This window comes from Alligator mississippiensis, chromosome 8 (assembly GCF_030867095.1).
Source record: "Alligator mississippiensis isolate rAllMis1 chromosome 8, rAllMis1, whole genome shotgun sequence".
Classification (NCBI taxonomy): domain Eukaryota; kingdom Metazoa; phylum Chordata; order Crocodylia; family Alligatoridae; genus Alligator; species Alligator mississippiensis.
In genome coordinates this window covers 7,423,796-7,445,901 of record NC_081831.1, presented here as the reverse complement: position 1 = coordinate 7,445,901, position 22,106 = coordinate 7,423,796, and the positions used below count along the sequence as shown (strand labels likewise).

The window sequence follows — 22,106 nt, the reverse complement described above, 5'->3', positions numbered from 1 at the left end:
GCAGCCAGCTCGGTTTACCAGGTATTTGTGATTGCAGTGCTGGAAACCAGAGACCTGCCTATAAACATTCCTCTCTCCTCCAGTGTTTCAAATGGTAATTGTTTCCAGACAAGTGGCTGTTGATCCCCTTCTACTACCTAGAAATATGTCATGACTTCAGCCGAGAAAGGCTGGCTGATCTTCCACCTCGCTGTCTTGTAGAAAAGCTCTTCCGCGATTTTCTCCTTCTCACCCACAACTGTTCCTTTTACCGGTTGATCTCCATTTTCACCAGACGCAGCCGTGTTGTGGTGCTGAACCCTGGCGTGTTCTAGGATTTTCTTGGGCAAAGAAAGGAAGGAAGCAAAATAAAGAGTAAAGCATGTTTCTGGCAAAGGCAGCTACTTCCACCACAAGAAGGCAACAAGCGTGGTTGCCATTAGATGTTGCAGTGTGTCCAGGGGCCTGATGAGCGACTGGAAGATGTGCGGGGATCTCAGTAGCCACCAAGCATTAGTGCTAGGCACCTGGGCACCACAACACAGGATTTCAGTGCTTGCCCCTCTCAGCGATGCTGTCGGGACAGCTACATTTTCTTTTGTTTTCTGTCCTGTTCAGAGTTTGGACTTTTTTTTTTTTTTTGGTTCAAGCCGCGTTCAGATTCTCAGGGGGCTTTTACAGCGGGCAGTTTCTTTTCAGTGAAGCGTGGGGGCCAGGACGGAGATGGACTCCTGCAGATGCGATGGGAGGGTTTGACGGCTTCCTTCAAACCCTGGGAAGAGAAATCTTCTCCCCCCAGCGCGGCGGGCTGCAGCACCGGGCTGGGACACAGCCGGGGCAGGCGCGGAGCCTGAGCCTGAGCCTGCCTGTGTCGTGGCCTCGGGCCCCGCGTGGGCCGCCTGTCCGTGGCCCGCGTCCTGTCTCGGCGGCGCTGCCCCCTTCGGAATCTTGCCCCCCGCCCGCATTGTGATGTCACAATGGAGCCCTGCGTCTCCTAGCAACCGCCGGCAGGGGCGGGGCCCCGGCGCTGCCAACTGTTGCAAGGTGGGGCGAGCGGGCGGGAGCTGCCGGCGGCGGGCGAGGAGCTGCGGGCGGGATCTTGCGCTGCTACACCAGGTGCGGAAGGGGCCAGGAGGGAGGCAGGCAGGCAGGCAGGCTGGCTGGCGCCTTCCCGCAGGGCGAGACCCGGGTGGAAGTTTGCCGGGATCCCCCTCGTGCCTGTCCGGGTACCGGCTCCCCTTCGCCTTCCCCTGCTGGCAGCTCCCCTCCCCGGAGCCGGGCAGCGCGTGTCGGGGCCTGGAGAGGCAAGCTTGCCCCCGCCCCTCCCGGCGACAGCGCCGCAGCCTGGGAATCGATCCCGGCCGCGCTCGCCCCGGGCTTCTCGGCTCTGCAGCGGCGTTTAGTTGTAGTGGCTTTGCGGAGCGGAGCGGAGGGGTGGGGGCATCTCTGCTCCAGCTCGGCCGTTGCTGGGCGAGCACCGGCAGCCGGGCAGGGAGCTCCGGGGAGGCGGCGCAGGTGCAGCCCGTGCCCGCTCCGGGGGGCGCTGGGCCCCGCCGCAGGTCGCACGCCATCCCGCGGGGCCGGGGCGAGCTGCCGTGCCAGGGAGCTGGGGGCGGTGAGTGAGCCCAGCCCGCCTGGGGGTCGTTGCTAGAGGACGAATCGCCCCCTCCGCCCCGCACCTAATGTCGTTTTGGAAAGGTCCCAGGGGTTGGCGAGTCGGAGGTTTAAAGCTTTGTATTAAAAACCCACCCCATGTCGGTTCTTGCCTGCCCCCTGCATCCCTGCCTTCATTTGTGGGAAGGGTTTAGTAGCATCTCACAAAGGTGTAGGTTGTAGCCATGGTGGTCTAAGGACAGAGGCAGATGAGGGTCTTTGGGTAAATCTGATATATATATTTATTAAACCAACTCAAATAGTTGGAAAAATTCTTCTTGGCAAGCTTTCAGGTATAAATACCCTTCACCAGACTGAGGAAGCATCTGCAGTTGGTGTGAGCTGTTATTAGTAGCACCTTGGCTTGTACAGGTCTGTCCGGATCTTCCCTGCTTGTTTCTAACACCTGCTCAGTGCCTAAATCCTGCTGCTCTCGGGGTGAGGAGAAGATGGGCTCTTCTTCCTTTGCCTTCCTGCTCAAGGGGAAGCTACCGACCACCTTTAAATAGCAAGCTCAGGAATAAAGATTCATGAGCTGGCTGGACATTCAGGCCTGAACAGTGATAGTGATTGTTTTTGATGTACTAAGTGATTCCTGGATTTCTTCCTGCAGGCAACAGGTATTAATGACCCTTTTGCTGGGTCTTGATCTCCCAAGTAATCAGCTGTTTTTCTGCTAATTGTTTGTCTAGCCCTGGGAATTTCCCTTCCACTTCCACCTTCACACTTCTCTCTTACAAGCCCTGCTTGGCTGCTTCCCCCTTCAGACCTGTCTTGCAGTTTAACTTTTATTCCAACCTTGCAATTGGGTCTGATAAAAAAAAAAATGTATATATATCACCTAAAGAAACCCTATCCTGTGCACAAGTAGGAATTTGTTGTAATCCTGTTTGCTGCTGCCATGATGCTCATAACGTTCAGTCCTACAGAGTGTTAAAGCTGTGTCCAGCCCTGGTGAAGTCAGTGGGGTGGTCCTGATCAGGAGAAACTTCACTGCTGGTACAAGAGAGAAGGATTGGACCCTGACTTGTGTGTCTGATGGGATGGGACGGAGCAAAGTGGAGGACAACTGTAGAAGGATCTGCAGTCTTTGCAGGTTTTCAGGAAGGTGGTAAGGTGTGGGCTGGGCCAGCTGAGGAGGTTCCCAGTCTGGATCTGTTTCTTCAAATGGAGAAAAGCAGTTGTGCTCCTCCATTGTGTGGCAGAGAGTGATCTCTGGCTTGGACCCCAAAAGTGCACAGCTGTTGTCTCTTTCCTCCAATTAGATATAACTGCTGTTGTCCTGTTCCCCTAACCAGAGCTGCTGTCTTTACTCCTTCCAGTAAAACTGTTCACGTGAACAGACCGGTATCCATGAGCAGCTGTTCACCTGTAAAAAAAAAAAAAAAAAAAAAAAAACCAAAAAACCCCCCAAAAAACAAACAAAAAAAAAAAAAACCCTGGTCCCCACATGGGGTGGGGGTTGTACTGATTTAATTCTTCTCCATTAAGGGTGTCAGTCTTCTCTTGAAATGGCTAACTGGTTCCAGTTCTAGCATAGCATTGACTAGAGCAGGATAGAATGTGCTTATTCCTTTCAGTCTATAGGAATAATCTCTGTATGTGCTGTGTATCTTCTATAACAGTCTCCACCCAGTGTGAGTTATACCATCTTGCCTTTATACTCAGGACACACACCTCTTGTGTAGATAATGCTGCATGGTCCAACTGTAATCTGTATAGTCCATCTGTAATACCTAGTTCACTAGAAGGCAAGGCAGTGTGGTACCTTATTGACTAACTCCATTCAGAAGCATTAGCTTTCATAGGCTCCTACTTGGTCAGATGCTATGAATGACTTGACTGAATGAATCTAGTTAGCTGTGAGACGTGAACCAACCCTCTTCACTTGGGTTTAGGCTTGGTCTAGGTAAGGACAAGCAAACTGTTTCAAAATGCAACAGGAACCAAGTGGTATATTAGTGTAAATGTCTCTTGTGTTCCTGGCCTTCCTGATTTCTGGTGGAAATACCAAAATGTCATCAACAACTATTTTTAAAAATGCAGTGTAATGTTCAAAACTGAACACAGCAGGAGACACGAAACTCAGGGCTGTCTTGTGAGCTCTGTCCAAAGGAGGAGGTGTTTGAGATACTGTGCTCAGTACTGGACTCTTGGTCCCAGCCACACAGTTCAGGAACTTTTTCCTATAATCTAAGTTTATGAGATGGCTGCCTGACAGAGTTGACTAAGCTAATTACTATACATACAACATATGAGGTCCCCTTGAGCTGCAGGTGTTTCTCAGTTTTTCCTGTAGCGTGGATGGTTCAAAGATCCCTCTCTGTAGTGCTGCATGATAAGACTTCAAAACAAAAAGCACTTCCATGTAAAAAATCACAAATGGAATACAAGAGTTCCACTTAAATTGTCAGTCATCCCGTTCAATAACGTGGCAGTTTGCTGAATTGATGGGTTTGACTTCTGAATACCGAATGTACAGTCCCAGTGAAATAGTGTAAATGGTTATAAAATTTGCCGTGGATCACTGCCAAGGAAAGTATTGTCTTTAACATTAATCTCTTCAAACACTCAGGACTGTTTCAATGGCGAAATCTCTTCGAATAATCTAATTGCTCGGGTTCTTGTGATAATTATTTAGATTAATAGTTGTGCTAAATTGGGGACAGGCATGTTAGAAGTTCTTCTGGACTATGCAAAACTTACTGTTTGAAGACAGGTGCATTACTGTGCTGTAATATACAGTGTCCTAGCTCAGCTTGGTATTGTCTTTTGGATGTGTTTCTCTTTCATTGGAGTCCTTGATGATCTAATTTATGCCATTGTAAAATATGGGGTAGGCAAGACAGAAACTATTGTTTCTACAATTTAAAACTTTTCCTGGTCGGTGTTAAGGTTTGCAGCTGTGTGCCTGTAACACATATCAAAATACAACTAAAGAATCAAGTGAAGAAGTATACCCAACATGGGTGGCTCTAGAGCTTATAATAGCTGATGTTTAGCATGTGTTTATCGTGCAGCTGGGGCTTTACAACATGGTCTGAAGATAGTACACTTTATAGGCAGGCCTTGCATAGAATATTTCTTACCCATCTCTGATCTAGTCTTTCACCATGATGATGTAATTTTAAAGAACAAGCGAGTAAGAGTATTTGGGGGAGCAGTATGAGGGGACAGGGACTGAAGAACCAGTGTGGGCAGGAGGGAGTGAGTGGGGGATGGGGAATCAGGCTGCAGACAGAACCTGTTTCTAAACTTTGAAGAGTTGCACAGCCAGTTATTCCAGTGGCAAATAGTATCCTGTACTGTATGGTTAGTAACCCCTTGTGAGCCTAGCCCAGCCCTGCCGGGATTGCCACTGTTCAGCCAGCGGCTGAAAGACTAGATCCCTCCCTGGTGTGGTGTTATCTGCAAAGCCTATTGGGGACTGCTTGATCTTGGACATTAGATAAATTAGTCGGAGGGCTTGTCTACACAAAGAAATTGGCAAACGCAGCTGGAGCCAAATAATTATTCAGCACAATTTCTGCCAGGCAGCTCCTTTATGTAGGCAAGCTATTAGAAACACTGAACCGCAGACTCAAGGGAAGCCACAGCCCTCCACTCGCCAGCTCACCAACATGGGCTGCCTGCCACACTGGCTGCCACCGCAAGGCTTCCTTGTTGTGCAGTAGAGACTGGAGGTTTCTCCCTGCATGGGACAGAAAGTAATTTCGGTTCCCATCTGCACCCCCCCCCCCCGTGATTGCAGTGTCTCCTAATCCATCCAGAATAGGCAACTAGTACAGATTGCAAGCTCCATAGGCTTTCTTCTGATATGGAGACCTAATCAGGGCTTCTCAGTACCATACATATTCATGTTTTTACATTTATTATTATATTTTAAATCTGAGAGAGAGGGCTGCAGTGCGTCAGGTGTTGGCAGCCACACGCTATCAAAAAAAGAATGCTTCCATGGCGGATGGGATTCTAGTCTTTTCCATTTAACCTAGTGGTTCATACGCTTTCTAGACTCGAGGCACCCCTCAGAAAATGTCAGCTCCTTAATTTTCACTTTTTTTTGACTACAGAAAAATAACAGAGCAGTTTTTTTCTGTTGCGAAGGGCTCAGAAGGACCAAGCAGGTCAGCATGTTTCTAGTGCTGTGGATTCTTATTTGAAAGCTCTGGGTTTGTCTTGTGAATCATGTTTGCACACCTAACTGTGCTAACATTGCACAGCACCCTTAAAAGGCTCTCGGAGCACCCAGGGGTGCTGCGGTATCCTGGTTGAGAATAAGCGTGTCAACCATCGGGCAAACCTGATGGTTCAGCGAAGCAGTTTCACAACTGCAAACCTTGTTATCTTGAAGAGCGTCTACCCACACTTAACTGAATGTAGGTCTGTTCTTAGACAGACAAGGTTTGTTTGGGTAAATCCGATATCTTTTATTAGACCACATAGTTGGAAAAATTCTTCTTGGCAAGATTTCGGACACAAACACCCTTCATCAGGCTGACGAAGCATCTGCAGGTGGTAGGTCTGTTGTCTGCGCTGGACCAGAATTGCTCTGTTGAGATTTGCAGTAGCGCAGCTGCTGTATTGTAGTGATCATTGGTAGGTAAAACTGTAATGTAGGTACAGCCCTATGGGTTGTTCCCACTCCTGTATGCCTATCCGCACAGGCAAATCCTGTAAATCCTTGCATGCCTCTTAGGCTCTGCCAGGTGCAATGGTCCATCCACATAGAACAAACAGCCTGTAATATTGAAGCCAAGCTTATTTGTAAAAGTTTGTCTTCCTGTTTCTGCTTGTTATGTTCTGCGGTGTTAGGCTTTGGGTGTTTAAAACTCTCTCCCTCCTGTTCTTAGGCGAGTGGTACAGAAGTGATGGCTTTGACTCTTGTCTGTTTTTATCATCTGCCCATAAAACAATGATACTACTCATGGTTTTAAAAAGAGAAACAAATCTTTCCTGGCCTGCTGTTTAGCAAGGCAGCCCCTACAGCTGTTCACACAAACTGCAGTGTTACAGGAAAGGTGCCTCTTATGAGCAGAAACCTTAAGCGTGTAAATGAGATGTAACTATCAGCGATAGACTAAATGCCCAGAGGGGCTTGTTAGTAGCATAATTGTTGCATTTAATCCTTCTTTGAGCCCAAGAATTCTGTTCTAGTTGTGTTCCTTCGTATGCAAAACCACTCCCCCATGCAAATAATGGCATATTAACACCTTCCTCAAGAAGGAAATCAAAGTAAGTAAGGACTTTGTGGAGTAGCTCACATCCTCCTGTTCCAGCTGGTGTCCCTGGAGCCTGCCTTTCCCAAGGGCAGCAGTTGCTCTCTAACCAAGCTAGGACTTGTTTTCGGAAAGTACTTGCATACAGAAACTCCCGGGGCTGCTCTCGGGAGAACTTCCCTCCTTGTGCAGCTTGTCAGACCAGTCACGTTAGCCTGGGATAAATAGCAAATGGTATGTTGAGTCATGCCACTGGGATGTAATTGTACCTGAATGTAGCAAGTGGGTGAGAAAATGGTGAAGAGGTGAATCTTGACTGTCATCTCTCACATGCAGGGCTGTTCTCAAGTACTTCTTTGGTCCTTCAGTTAGCTGCAACAATGAGCGAAAGCTCCCTTCCCAAGACACTGAAGCCATTCATTCTTGCTCTTAAATGTGAACTTGCTCCCACCCCAGGTCTTTTGCAACCCTTATTTCACAATCAGGTACTTTTTATTTTTGGTGCGCACTGCTCAGTTTCTGTGTCCGTCTTTCTACCGTGACGTCAAAGGGTGGTGGTGACAACCCAGCGACTGAATGTCTTCCCGCCTGGTGACAAATGCACTCCGGATGTGATCCAGCTGCTTTCCTGCAGTCTAAAAAGGAGCATGCGGTGCCTGCTTCAGGCCTTAGTTTTCCTTTCCTGTGACAGCCTGGACCTGCAATAAGACTGCTCCAGGAGTTCTTTATCAGTGAATCCAGTGTACCCATGGGCAAGAGCGATGCCAACTTCTCTCTGAATTACCATGTATTCAGTTTGCTGACCTTGAGGCAGAAGAGAGGACAAAGGGAGAGGAAAAAGTGCTGTAGTCCTTGTGTGCACAAGCTCAGCTGGGTCCTAAGTGGCAAGTTCTTAATGTCGAGGAAGAAACGGGGCTGAGAAGCCATTTCCTTGAGTGCTTGACTTCTTTGAATACATGGGTAAAAATAAAAGAGAATACACCCCTGTGCTTCATTGTGGGGCAACATTTCACTTTAAAAAGTTAGATAATTTCAGGTTGACTTGAATATTAGCTGAGAGATGACGTTTTGTCTTGGGTTTGGCCTACGGTGGTAAATCACCTTCTTTTTAGAACGTGTCTGTTTGCTAAAAGGAATCGGGGATTGCAACATAGCGGTCTTTGGCCAGCTGTCATGTTAGACAGGACCCAGGGATAAGTGTACTGTTCACCTGGGAATAATGGGCTCAGGACTTTTATTAAGATGCTAGTGTTGTATTGGTACCAAATGGCTTCCCCCTGCATTGCTGGAGAGGTTAGTTTACTAGTACAGACAGATCCGAGTCAGTCATAGAAAGTGATCCCCAGTAAGAGTTTGACAGCTGCTCTCTCTTCCTCATCCCCACTGCTGCTCTTCTGTTGTTTAAAAAGAGAGAGAGATGATTGTGACTTGAGGCAAAGATTTCTCATGAGTGTTAATTATGTCAAGCTTACTCTGGGATGCTTATATCCTATTTTAGGCAAGTACCATGTGTATGCTGAATATCTTGAGTTTTATCCAAGCTTCATAAACAAAGGGATGTCACGCCAACATGCACTGTGCAGATGGGGCACCATTTATCATAACTAGCTTCAGCTCATTCTTAGTTGTGGTGTGTCTGTTTGACTCTTAGCAAAGTAGAATCCTTGTTGTCCCTTGCCAGCAAATTTGGAGTAATGGCTACAAGGCTGGGATGCCTCCCAGTTTAAGCACTTCAGCAAAAAATGAGGTTTAACCCACATCAGCTGGAGAGAGGTAGTTGGAGAGAGTAGTCAGTCCTGGTAAGCCTGAAGAGAGGCAGAAGGCAGGGCAGGGTGGCTGTCTTCATCAGAGTAGCATCCGACAAAGTAGGCTGTCCCCTATGAAAGTTTGTGCTTTTCTGAACTCCCATTTTGCTCAATCAAGGATTTTTCACAGCATATCTAAAATCTCCATTGCTAATTAGGCTTCTTTTCATTCCTTTCCTGCTAGTTCCTTTGGTTTAATAAAAGGTGTCATCTCTGATGCTGATAGTTTGTGAGTGCGGTATCTGCTTAGCTTTTTTAAACAAGTAAAAAAGATGCAAATGAGAATGGAAATTGTCTTGCAATTCAGAAGAAAGGCATACTGTTCGGTGTCGGGAAGAGGAGGAGATTGGCTGTTGGGTTTCTCTTCTGGGCTCTGCAGCTGTCTGTGCTTTGGAAGCATGGGGTGCTGGGAGAATCCCACCAGTGCTAACATTGGCATGCTGGCCTTCACCAGATGCAAGAGCCCTGGCAGAGACACTCCCTGCCTTGGACTTGGAGCACTGATGCTTATGTCCCACTCAAATGATAGCAGTTCAGTGAGCATGGGAAATGCTGCCAGTACCATAACCATAAAGTGGCCGATTTTTCTTTTTAATCCCTTTGGAGAAGATGACTCTTGGAAGTTCCCATTTTCCTCTGTGAAAGTCCCTTACTGTCAAGAACTCCACTGCCAGACGACGCATGATGAAAAGGCATGCTTCAGACAGGATCTGGTATAGCAAGAGGTCTGGCACTTCTATTCCTGCCAATTGAAGTGACAGGTAGTGTAGCACAAACATCCCTGTCTCCTGCCGTTCCTGGACTGGCTCCAGTCTGCAGAGCATTTTCTTTAGCACTGGAAAATGCGGGTCAGTTTAAACTTCCTAAAAGGAGCACAAAGCAGCTTTTCAAAACCTCTGGCTTTGCCTTGTGCTCGTGTGGTTCAGTGTGAGCGATCCAGGAGAAGTTTGTTCTTTCAGCCAGAACACATGGCCCCTGAATTGCAGCACTGTATGAAGCAGCAACCGCATCTTGCACATATGGACTCTCAGTCCTGTCCTCAGGATGGTCATATGGTTTGACTGTGCAGTGAGAAAGCTCCTCTCCAGCATTCCCAGATGCTTTGCAGCACTGTACAAGTCTGAGGACCAACATCTTCTAGAAACCCCTGCTTGGAGCGTGCGCTGCCTTTCTGAAACTCTCTTCAAAAATTGAGTTTTACGTGTTAGACTTGAGCAACAAAGTCACTTGCAGCCCATGCACCGAACAAACTGTAATTTCCAGCCTTAAAATAGCTGCTGCTTTGAATAGCTTAATAAAATAGTAGCCCTACATGTACTGATTCTTTTACTTTCTTTCAGAGATTAGTTTTGCCAGAGATGGCTCTGGCATTTCTTGCTTCCACTCTCCCCCTTCCTTCCCCCGCCCTTTCCTTGCTAAAATAGAGATTACAATCCACTAAGGATCCCACCACCCCTACCTGTTATTATTTCATACAGTTGTCCACCAACTGCAGCTGCGTGGGTGAGATGCCTACTGAGAGGAAGTTATAAAACTTCCCAGCGAAGCATAGTGCAAAAGGACCATTTAATTTATTAACCTCTCGGCTCAGTGTTTTCAGCCCGTGCTTGTCTTTCTAGACCTAGACCTTCTGACCTGTTCGTTCCGGCAACTGCAGAGTAAATTACTAGCTCCTTGTATCCGCCTGACAATTAGCAGAGACTTGATATCTCTTTTAAAATGTGGATTGTGGTTTCAGTGCCTGAACTGCTGGAAGTGCCTGACTTCCCAAAACACACAGCCGCGGGAAGTTCCCTATTGGCGCCCTCCCCCATGCTAAGTAGTTGGGAGAATGTTTGCCTTCACACTGAATAGCCTTTTTAAACAGGGACAAGAGAGCCTGTTTTTCTAGGAGGCTTGTAATGCTAAGCAGCATTTAGATTTGAGGCTGCCAAACCCAGCACATCGCTATGTAGCACCTGTTCCCCTCCCCTCCCGTTGTGTTGGGATGGCTTTCCCAGCCTGTAGACTGGGAAGGAAGTGGGAACTTGAACCTTGCAGGAGTTTGGTTCTGAAGGAGAAGCCACCTTGCAGAACTGGATGCCAGAGCAGAGTCTTGATCGGGGAAATGCCCAATTTAACAAATTAAATTGTTAGGATCCCGACTGGGATCTGCTTGATCAAGACTGTTGTCAATCATGCTGGGAAATCCCAGGCTTGAACTGATGATCTAGTCCAAGGGTTGCAGATTTCAGCCTGAACTGCTGCTTGTTTTGTACTTCTCTAGCTCCTCGGAGGTTTTGCAAGGATAAACTTTGGACTGCTAGCGAGATGTTTGGGGTGAAGGGCTAGAGGCCAGGGAGCTTGTGGGTAGTAGTTAAGGCAACACGCAGTGTTACTTAAAGATATGCAGTATTCACATGGGCATGTCTCTTGGTTACCAGGTAAATGTTAATAATCAGATGATAACTAAATATGTAATAGTAAATAGTAGTTGTGTTTGCCATTGCTAATGTGGGAGACTTCAGTATAGTAACCTTCTGCAGCTCTCTTTGGTTGTGTCCACCCAAACCTTAAACTCCATAATGGTTGCTGCTGTTTGGGGCTCAGTGAAAGAGAGAGGTCTAATAGCTGGTTATCTGGTTTCTCTTCTGGTTCTCCTGACAGTCTAAAAGTCAGTACCTAGTCTTGCTTTTAGTTTCTGTCTCTCTATTAAATGCTTGTATGACTTCAGCTTTTTAACTACTACTTGAGGAAAAGCATTCATTACTTTATTGTGCAGTATCTTGAAATGGTTGGACAGCAGGTCTTAGCACAGAGCAAACCATTGCTGAATAGTCAACACTTAAGGTTAGGGACAGAAGCCTCACATAAGCCAGTTTAAGTGATCAGAAACTGGTTTCAACCTGTAACAGAGCCTAAGTTCAGTGCACATAAGTCAGTTTCAAAATGGCTGAAACTGGTTTAAGATAAACGTGGCTGAATATAGTATCAGACTTAACTGCTTTAGGTCAAACCAGTTTATGAAACTTCTGTCCCAGACCGCTTCCTGGTTCAAGTTAAACCAGAGTCCCCCAGCATCCCAGCATGCTTTGCAGCCCTGGGCTGGGCTGGGCTGCCTGCTCCAGAGAGCAAGGCTGGCCCTACCCCTCTGTTCCCTAGCTGGAGCAGCAAGGGCTGGCTCACTGCTCCCCTCCTCCCCCACCAGGCAAACCCTGACTAGGGTCTGGGGCCAGGGGGCTTAAATCCTAAAGTGAATGTAGGAATCAAAGTGAATGTATGGTCATTTGCTTATCGGTTCAAACTCTGCAGTATAGACTAACCTGCAAAGACTGAATCACTTACTTCAGCCTCGGGCTTTTTGATTGTTTGTACTTAGCCTTGCTGCACAAATATCTGGCCCATTGCCTTGTTGAAGCACTTAGGGATACCATGAGCGCCTGACTGGAGTACAAAATGCTTATTTCTTTACTCTAGCCCCAAGGTGATTAGTGTTTTACATACGTTCTCTGCCAGGTGAGTGTGCTGTTTCTTCCATAAGAACCGTCCAAAATAATTAGTTGGCCAGTTTCAACCTTTTGATTATAGTAAGTAAAGTGTGTGTGTGTGTGTGTGTGTGTGTGTAGTAAGCCTTTGGGTACCTAACAATTCAGATTGAAGACTGACTTCTTCAATTGCTAGTGTCGGTGTAAGCATGGATTTTTTTTAAATAAATGGCTCAAGGGTGAAACATTCCTTACATCTTCAACCCTACACAGGGCTCAAAGTTCTCTTTTAACAGAAAAGCTGAGTAGCATCTGTTCTAATTGGTCCCTGCTTTTGTGCAAGTAAAGCTTTATTTCTAAGCTATACTGAAATAAATTGTGAGGGATTTAAGCTCTCGCCAAAAAAAAAAAGAGAGAATAAGTCTGGTGTCTATAGAGAAGTACATTTCTAAGCTGCTTGTGGTAGGTGTCAGTGTGGAAGGATCAGCATTGCAAGGAATTCTGATTACTGAAATTGCTTGAAGATTTCAATATTTCTGTAGTTTTAATGAGTTAGGACAATTGCACAGGTGGGTATTGCTTAGTAATGCTACGTTGCTGCTTTAATCCCCAGTAGTGGTTTCTAACCTGCCTATTTCAAAGGCTTTTTCTTTGCTCTTGTTATTCAGGCCGTATCAAGGAAATTTTCCTGAGACTTACTCCATGAAAATCTGTAACATTGTGCAAACAAGTTTCTCAGTGGTGTGCCTTAGCTATGTGCATATCAGAGAAAAGATAAGTGGAAAAGAACACGTTCCCTACCAGTGATTCTTCAATCCATGGCACTTGGCGCTTGGCCACTGGAACAGCTTGCATTCTGGTGTTGCTCTCTGAGCATTGTCTCCAGTCTCATTTCAAGGCAAAAGTTGCTTTCTGTGATGCCCATGATTACCACACAGAAAGTGTACAGCCTGCAGCGCTACACATGGCTTTCGCCTAGATCCCAAGCATCTCGCATCTCTCTAACGTGGCGAACCCTATTACCAGGGCTCAGCATTTTAACCGCATCTCCAACATGCCATGAACAAAGCAAGACTGAAAGTGCCGGGGACCCAGTTGCCCCTGCCAGGGTTGTATTTCTAAGAAAGGTGGGCCTGGGAGACTGCTGTAGGAAGCTGGTTTATGGCTGCATACATCTGCACCCGCACACACAAAGATGGGTTGGGGTGGGGAGTGAGTTTATCCCTCCTAACTGAGTTCATCTGCCCTCCACCCATCTCTCTTGACTGCTTCTGGCCCCCAAACAGTTTTCCGTAGTGACAGTTGCCAAGTGTTAGCTCTTTCTGTCTCAATTACCCTTGCCCAAGATCTCAGGTAAAAAGGATATGGTCTTGAATGATGTTCCCAGCTCCTGCTTTCCTCTGAGTTGGGAGAGCTGGTGTTGTGCAGAACCCACCAGGGAGAGAAGCCAACGTTGAGGTTAGCGTTGGCACTAGTGTGCATCTTGCATTCGGCCAGCCGAACAGTGCAACCTGTGCTGAGCTCCTTGTGGGCAGCAGCAATTATCATTTGAGGCAGCAGTCTGGGCCTGGAAGCAGCTGTCGATGGGAGCCTTATGATCAAGATTTTCAACAGGGTGTAAAGCAGAAGGCAGGGCAGGAGGGCACTTTAGAAATGAACTCGGTCAAAAAAGCATAAGCTTTCATAGGCAACAGCATCCATAGCATCTAAGTAGGCTGTTTGCTGTGAAAGCTTATGCCTTTCTGAACGAGTTAGTTAAGATGCTCACCTACTCCGCTTGCTGCCTGTCTCCAGACTAAGATGCTAGCTACTTCTCTCTGACCGCGTGTAAAGCAGGTTTCAAAGGTTGTTGTAGGCACCTTTGCTGTAAATTATCTACCAGGGGCAGTTTGTTTCTCAAAGCTCTGGCTCGGAGGGGGTGAGGAGAGGAATAATTACAACTGAAAACAATAGTACGTGGTGCTAAGCAGAACAGGCAGGTACAGTGTATGCCTTGCTGCAAGCTAAAAATAGATGTTGTAAAACCAATTAAAAATGTGGCTATGTTAGCTTGCCAAAAAAAGGGAGTGGGGAAGGGGGAGCATCAGGAAGGAAAATGAGCAGCTAGGGCTCTGGAGAGGTGGATGCACATTTCCTCATTAATAGACCCCTTTCAAAGAGCCTGGGTTGCTATTTTTATAAAAACAAATGTAGGTTGCTACCTACAGGGATCGGCCTGTGTGTCTGTCTTGCTCTTATTGACCTTTTAATTTCTCGTATTAATGTTTTAATCCCAGGGAGATTTGTCTGCAATAAAGACTTGCTTAAGCAAAGTTTTCAGCAAGATCTCCAGAAACGACAGGCTAATTGGAGGCCTGGATGTGTGGGAGTTGGGGTCCCCCCCTCACTCCCTCCCTTGATCTGTTAATTTCCATTTTAACAGCTTGGCTGAATCATTTTGTGCCACTTTTTCTTTTGGACTAGAAAATTTTAACAGCTCTAGATATTTCTGTACCAGCAGCCAGTACTTAATTGCATTAAACCCTTCTGAGATGCAAGAACTCGGGGGGCCAGGTGCTTTACCCCACCCCAGCGGCACAAAGGGAATTTTCAGGGTAAATTGAGCCCTGGCTGGGTAGATCCAAGCTGGACCAGGAGTTGAGCCCATCTCTGTGTCCCAACCCAGTGCTCAGTCTTTTAAGCCGCACTGTTGTTTCCAGTGCAGACCCAAGAGCTCCCCCATCCCATTTTTCAGAATCTCTTATGCACTCAAAAAACATCATGCTGACATGAAAATCTTTTAATTTTACATATGACTAACAACAAAATAAGTAATGTGGAGGGGAATCTGCATTAGAATGCTCTTTAAATATACTTGTCCTTAATGTAGCTGTGTAATTCCTATTTAATATCAGTGCATGGTGAGTATATGTTAAAGGAGCAAAGCTACTTCCTAGCAACAAATGAGTCCAAAGTGCTGTGATGTTGCTGCTCTGCAGTGATTTGCATATGGGATTTATCTTTTGAGAAGAGTATCTGATGTGGAGCCGTGGGTGGAAACAGCGAATTTCTATCGGTTGTGAGCACACATCTGCTGATCTCTTGCAACCATTTCAAATGTCCGTTCTATCCCACAGGAATTGGAAGCTGAATTGGGGTAAAATCAGTTTATCCTTGATCATGGCAGTTGCTGAATGGTTTAGCTTCACTTATTACAAGTATATTTGATGCATATAAGTGTCCCCTATATGACAATCCATTTTAAATGAGTATGGTTTCATCTGTCCATACCTGCAATCTACTTTCTCTTTAAAGTGTCTAGAATATAAAATAACTGGTCCCATTTCCCTGTTCTTGGACCTGGAGGAATACAGTCCTTCGTGCGTCGAGTGGCTTGATTAGGGATGGAGAGCTTTCCTATCAGCTGTTTGTGGGTATTTGAGCTAAGTAGGTCTTTCGTACAAGTTCTGAAAGTCTGAATAAAACCAGTTTCCTGTGTCATACACTCAGATTTGCGTGGGGTCTGTGACTGTAATCCTTCTAGTTCCTCAGATGTCAGCCTTCCGGTAACAACAGGCTAGATAAGACCTAAATTCCTAGCAGCACTTGTTACTAATGGCTGTTTCAAGAAGCTGTAACTTTTCTCTGATAAGGGTACTTCCCTTTTGCATCAGCTGAGAAGTTGACAAGGGTGTTGCACAAAACTGCTCTTGTTCAGCATAAAACATCCCCGCTCCCCTGCAACTTCGTCTGGGTGTCTGGGGCAGATATTTAGCGTATGTATTTTCATTTTAAAAGTGGAGGATATTCCTCTGGGCTCCGCTGATTCTTTTGTTCCAGTATACGACAGAGTATCTGCAGCAGTCTGTGTGCAAACTCCAGCGCTAACGCTGCTGCATGCTGGACAAGACCCGGGCAATGACTTTCAGATCTGGAGCCCTCAGTTATCATTGGCCCATGGGCAACAATACCTACTGAGCAAGTAACAGGCTGTGAGCAATGCTGGTAGATTTTGCAGGTCGCATGTTGCCTCTGAGGCACTGGTTGGGGGTGGCTGGAGTAAGCCCAGCAGAGGGGGAATGCGTACAGGTGCGAGTTTGCTGTGCAGCATGGTTAATGCCTCATCGTGATTGCTGAGAGAAGGGAGGAGAGGCACATGGCTCAAATGCAAAGTTATTCCAGTGAATTGCTTGGTCATTGGCTGCAATGAATAACTTCAAGGTCCTGAACTATGAAATCTTAAACACACACTTAATTTTACCTGCCATGGGTAGGCCTAAAACAGAGAGCTCGTGGGGCTTCAAGCTAAGTATGTGTATGATGCCTATGCAGTGGGGGCCTTAGCCATGCTGTTTGAGACTGGCTGCGTACTCCTGAGCCAGCGTGAAGTGTTGGAAATGTTTGTTGCCACGTGTTGGAACAAAGGACAAAAGAACAGGATCTCTGGCTACTTTTTTTTTTTTTTCAATTATTTTGTCTCACAAGGACAAGAAAACAAGTAGAATAAAAATACAGCTTAGGGTGACTATTGTAAAAAGCCATGAAGAAGCAAGTGTCAACAGCAAAATGTTTTTGCAGTAAAGAAAAGGGTGTTGTATTTTAGTCTAATACTTAATGGTGCCGTAAGCTTCCCAAAAGCAGGAACAGATGTCTTTGGGTTTTCCCCCCCTTCTTTTATGCATTTGTCACTGCAGATTATCAGGTTTTTTAATTCCTTCTGCCATCTTTTATTTTTTCCAGTCTAAATTCTTTTTTCTTTTAATAATTAAGCAAATAGTACACCAAGTATTCCTGGTTACTTCTGTGTAAGAGGTTACTTTACTACATAACATCACTAAGAACTTGCCCTTTACAGGAACTAATTTGGGAACATTGGGGGAAAAGGAGTACTTTAGATTAAAGAGAGCAGAGACTGCGACAAATGAGCTCTGTTGTGAACTGCATTAATTTCTGCCATGGTTCACACTGTCACAGGTGTGTTGGGTAACGAGGATTACTGAAGTTGGCTGTTTGCTGGTTAGAGAGCTGTAATATTTGTGCCACCTGGGACACTGCACCGAGGGGTTGCAGGATCTGGCCTTGGAAAAAAAAAAAGAGAGAAAAGCCCTTCGTTCTGACACTTACCCAAGTTGGAAGAACCAGAATCCCAAGTGCATCCTTGCAGTAGCAATATAGCTGCTCTTGCCATTTACTGTACCTAATGTGAATGCCTCCTGACACCCTCCCTCTCTCCTCTTCATTGGCAGGATAGTGAACTTCACGACTGTGCCTATTTGGACAGTGAAAGTGCATACAGTGAGGCAGAGCTCTTTCCTGATGAAGACACGATGACGCTGGCACAGCAGGAGATTCACCATGAGTCTGACATGGACAGTGCCATTGAGAGCGCCCAGAGCTCGGAAGCATCTGACGTGTGCAGAAGTGAAGAGAAGGATGGCGTGCTCGGAGGCCTGTTCCTGCCTGGAGACAAGTGAGTGGCAGTTCACCTGTCGGAGACTTCTTTTTTTTCCACCCCCCAGGGCACACATCTCATGTCAACTGATCATTCTTGTTTCAGACCAGTCTAAAATCACTTGGGCGTCTGAACAATCTCAGATTAGGCTCCTAATACCCATTTAAAATTAATGGCATTTGGCCATCTGTATCTCCCTTAAATGGCTTTGAAAATTCCAGCTCTTATCTCTTTCTGGATTTATTCTCCCATCTCTAATAGGGTTCCTACGTGTGCCTGGCACCTCCAGCTGGGATTGAGTTGCATATTGTAGCGACAGTCCTGGTACAGCCCTCTACAATGATCTCAGTGCATTAGCCATTAAAGATGGGTGGTTTTATTCCTCCTCCCTGGCCCTACCTTTCTACTCCTGACCATTTGTATCACGATTCAAGCATGAATCCACCACAAAGCAAAGGGGGTGCCTTAAAGCTGTTGTCTCATCTAGGTAAAAACATGCAGGTGTTGGGCTGCATAGAGATTTGTGTTGCTAACTACCGTGTCTTCTGTATTTCCTTACACGCTGCTGTAATTCTGGCCTTTCTTCACTTGAAGTGCTTGTGTTTTACCACTGTAATATTTATTTAATGTAGTTGCATGTGTGATTTACTGTTTTGCTTTTTTAAAAGCAAACACTGTCATGTGGCATCTCACTGACACCTGCTTGGGGCACCGGGAGTCTTGGAGCTCTAGGTCCTCTGCCACGTGAGACTAGGTTGTCATCTAGGGGGACCAGCACTAATGCAGGGAATGGGACACTGTGCCAGGGTGTGTTTGAGATGTGCACCACCACCTCCTTCCGCTTTTTCTCTCTTCAGCACCTGCTGCATCCGTGTTAAGCTGAATCTACCACCACCATCAGTTCTACAGACTGTAGAGAATCCACATCCGGAGCAGCTTCCCTTATGGCAGCCAAGCGGGCTGTGGGAGCCTAGCTCCTTTGAGCTGCCCACTTCAGACGCAGGGTTTCTGCCATGCCTTTCCAGCCCCCTGGATTCCCGAGCAGCCGAAAGGAGCAAGCTGCTGTGAGCTTTCCTTCAAGGAACTCAATTCTAAAGCTTCTGAACCAAAATGTTTTCTGTCCTTTAGTGGAAACTTGTGCTGTGTCTAAGCATTTGCACTCTCAGGGAAGCAAAGCTGGCTTTCTAGTTAAACCAGAGCCTAATTTAAAAGAAGGCGTTCTTTTAAAGTGAAACAATTTCCCTGCCTCCCCCCCCTCCCACCCCCAGAAGCATTATGCTTACTCCTTGTTAACTCCACGTGGCTTTTCTTGGTACACACTGTGGAGTAAGCTAGTGCGTGCTAAGAGTGCTTGTGCAGAGAGGACAACGTGGAACAGCTGATACGCAGTAAATTCACACCTGAGCATAGTGTGTGCTGACATGCCCATGTGGACAAACCCTGGGAGATGGAGTTGGGGAAACTCCAGTTTCATTCCTGACTGTTGCTGACTTGCTATGACCTTGGGTAAATTGTGCAATCCCTCTCGCTGTCAGATCTCCTCCTCTTCCTCTTTGCAAACCTGGTTTCTTGTTAGCCCGATTTTTCTTTAAGTGTTTTCTGATCCCTTAGACCTTGCCAACCAGTAGGCAAGAGAGAGTGGTCAGAAAAAAAATATCATGGCAGGCAGGTGGCATTAAAAATATTATAGGCTAGAGCAAAGATGATGCATCACTGTCACTGTTCTCCAGCATCCTTTCGAACACATACAAGTACATGATTGTCTCATTCATGGGGTGTTTTTTTACTATGATAGCAAACGGAAATTTGTGACTTCCTGAAAAGGTTGAGAAACCTCATGTTAGAGGACCGAGAAAGATGACCTCTTCTGATGTCTTGTTCCAGGTCAAGTCCTCACAACCCTTCTGCAGCTTCTGACCTCTCCACCTACTCCACTGCCTCCCTGATCAGCAATGAGGAACAGTTTGAAGACTATGGGGAGGGAGATGATGTGGACTTCACTCCCAGCAGCCCGTGTCCTGATGATGAGACCAGAACCAATGCCTACTCTGACTTAGGCTCATCTGTGTCTTCCAGGTTGCTGCTTAATTTTTATTTATTATATCTTCATTTTCCTCTGCAGGGGCCCATGTTGGAACTGCTTGGTGTGCCCTACGCAATGATTGGTTGTCTTAAAATAAAAATTCATTTCTGCCTCCAAACCTATTGCCAGATGTTTTCCCAGTGAAGGAAGACAGCATCTGATGAAATGAACTTAGAACACAAGCTTTCATGAACCCATAATTATAAAAAATCTTATCTAGTTAGTAAAGTTGCATACCTACCCTGCCTTCTTCGCACCAAAAGCCACAGCAGAGATGTTGCTTCTGGTATCCATGGCATTGGGTTCCACTAAAGCCTTCGTAGCTTTGTATAGTCTAATTGATGGATTTTGTAGCTGGAGTCACTATCAGAAACTACCTGATTTTTAAAGCTGGAATCAGATTAGCACCATGCTATCCTTGTAGAGAGCTCAGAGGTGACTGGTCACCTCCTTTTTGCTCCAATTTTGCATATGTTTAATATTGGCTTATTGAAAGCCATACTCTGTAAAGATGAGTAGGCTTGTCCTAGGAGCTCAGACAAATACAGCTATTGTAGCCCTGGGATGTCTGACCACTTCCTTTTAAGTGTCTTCTGCAACTAGCCCTGATGGATATAGCTATGATAGAAATGGTGTTGCATTCTCCGCACGTTTGCTACTTGTGACTGTGTATGTGATGCTCTGGTAAGGAAAGTGAAACTGGAATCATGTTATCAGCTACCCTGTCACCTTTTGTATACACAGTGCTGGCCAAACACCAAGGAAAATGAGGCACATTTATAACAGTGAGTTACTGGATGTCTACTGCTCTCAGTGCTGCAAAAAAATAAACCTACTCAATGACTTGGAAGCCCGGCTGAAAAACTTGAAAGCAAACAGGTAAGTAGCTGGCACTCTGTTCTTGAAAGTCCTTTTGAGAAATGGTGCTAACTAAAGAGGGGAAACCAATCTACGTCCGAACATTTTTCCTGTGGATGTTTACCCAGTATATCTAGTACTAGGTGCCCAGGCTGTTCTTCTAGAACAGCACTGGAAATTTTAAACCTTGCTATCCCATCTGATCTTAACAGGAACTGCTCCCAACTATCTAGGAAATATTTCTCAGGTGTTAGACCACTGATGCCCTCTTCATTTAAAATATGTGAACAGCGAGGTCTCAAACTGCTGCTTGAGGGTGGTGTTAGAACAGCCTCCCCAGAGAAGTGTGGTGAGCATCCTAACCTTAGTAACAGTGGATTTACTAGTCTAGGTATGTGCCTGGGGAGCAATCCATCAAACAGGCACACTGACCTAATGAATGTCTGGGGCAGATCTTTAGCATGTGTATTGTCATGGCTCATTGATGTTGTCGACACGAGCATCAACAATGCTAGGACAGCTCGCCCTAGCTGAGGATTTGCCTCGTAATCTCTAGCTTCTGTGGCTTGACCTTGCAGCTGCAGCGTGCGTGCCTGGCAGGAAAATAGCTGGTGAGATTCTGTGCCCTGGAATCTGAAGCTGGCATTCTAGCGAGGGAAACTTGGTGAAGGAGCGCAACTGCTAAAAACCAGCATGACGGTGACTTTTTTTGGATGCCTCTGCACATTCTAGCTCTGCCCTGAAACTCCCCAGTGCTCCACCCACTTGTACATCTCCAAACAAAGACTTCCTTGAGCTCCCAGAGTCTCAAAATTCCTTTGCTGATTGTAGCAGCTCATCCATGAACCTGTAGCTCCCCCTAGACACCAAATACAAATGCTGCCTCGTTCTGTGTTCTTAGGGACAAAAAGACAATGTGCGGCACCTAGTCCCGATAAGAAAACAATAGCATGGGGTGTGTGTGTTCATGAAAAGGTTTTAACTGCTGTTACGACAGCCTGTAACTTGATAAAAGTCAAAGCATGACTGGCTGGGTTTTTGATACCTTTGTAATGAGAAGAGATGTTGCAACTGCTGCCGCCGCTGTATTCAGAGAATGGTGTTCTGTTTCAGTAAGAAATGAACCATCTGCCTCTGTGACGCCTTGCCTGGGAAGGGGAATCTGCTCTAAGGAGATCATTTAAATTAAAGAAAACTCTGTGCTTGTACAGGCGTATGCATTGCCAGTCATTCTGACATGTGCTACAGCCTAGTTTATCAGACACGTTCAGAGCATCTGATGAAGTAGGCTGTCACCTATGAAAGCATAAGCCTTTCTGAGTGAGTGCATCTTCAAAGCACCACACTGTCCTGCTTTTTATCTGACTTCAGGCAGCTGACCTGGTTACATGGCTAGGTCCCTCTCTTGGAATGTGTTAAACATCTAAATACCAATTTGAGGATCTGGACCCTGAACAGTGCTGCTTCTCGGAAACTCCCGAGGCAGGTGAAGTCCTTGCTTGTAAAAAGAAGAAGGATGATTTATTAAAACAAAACAAAAAATCTTGAGATACTTTCTATTAAAGTCTGTGGTAATTTTGAGGGACGTATTGGGGAGGGAAATGCCTCCATTCAAAA

At 46.1% G+C, this 22,106-nt stretch overlaps 1 protein-coding gene across 4 annotated transcripts in view; it reads left to right on the top strand.

Moving 5' to 3' along the window:
- RAB11FIP4 (RAB11 family interacting protein 4) overlaps positions 1-22,106 on the top strand; it is a 199,393-nt gene that overhangs the window by 154,738 nt on the left and 22,549 nt on the right. For 2 of the 4 annotated variants that reach the window (XM_014601976.3, XM_019494270.2), the window contains 3 exons: positions 17,343-17,566; positions 19,433-19,624; positions 20,376-20,510. In XM_014601976.3, coding sequence (XP_014457462.2) covers positions 17,343-17,566; positions 19,433-19,624; positions 20,376-20,510 — 551 coding nt within the window. The other 2 variants (XM_006271226.4, XM_019494269.2) reach the window with 2 other exon arrangements.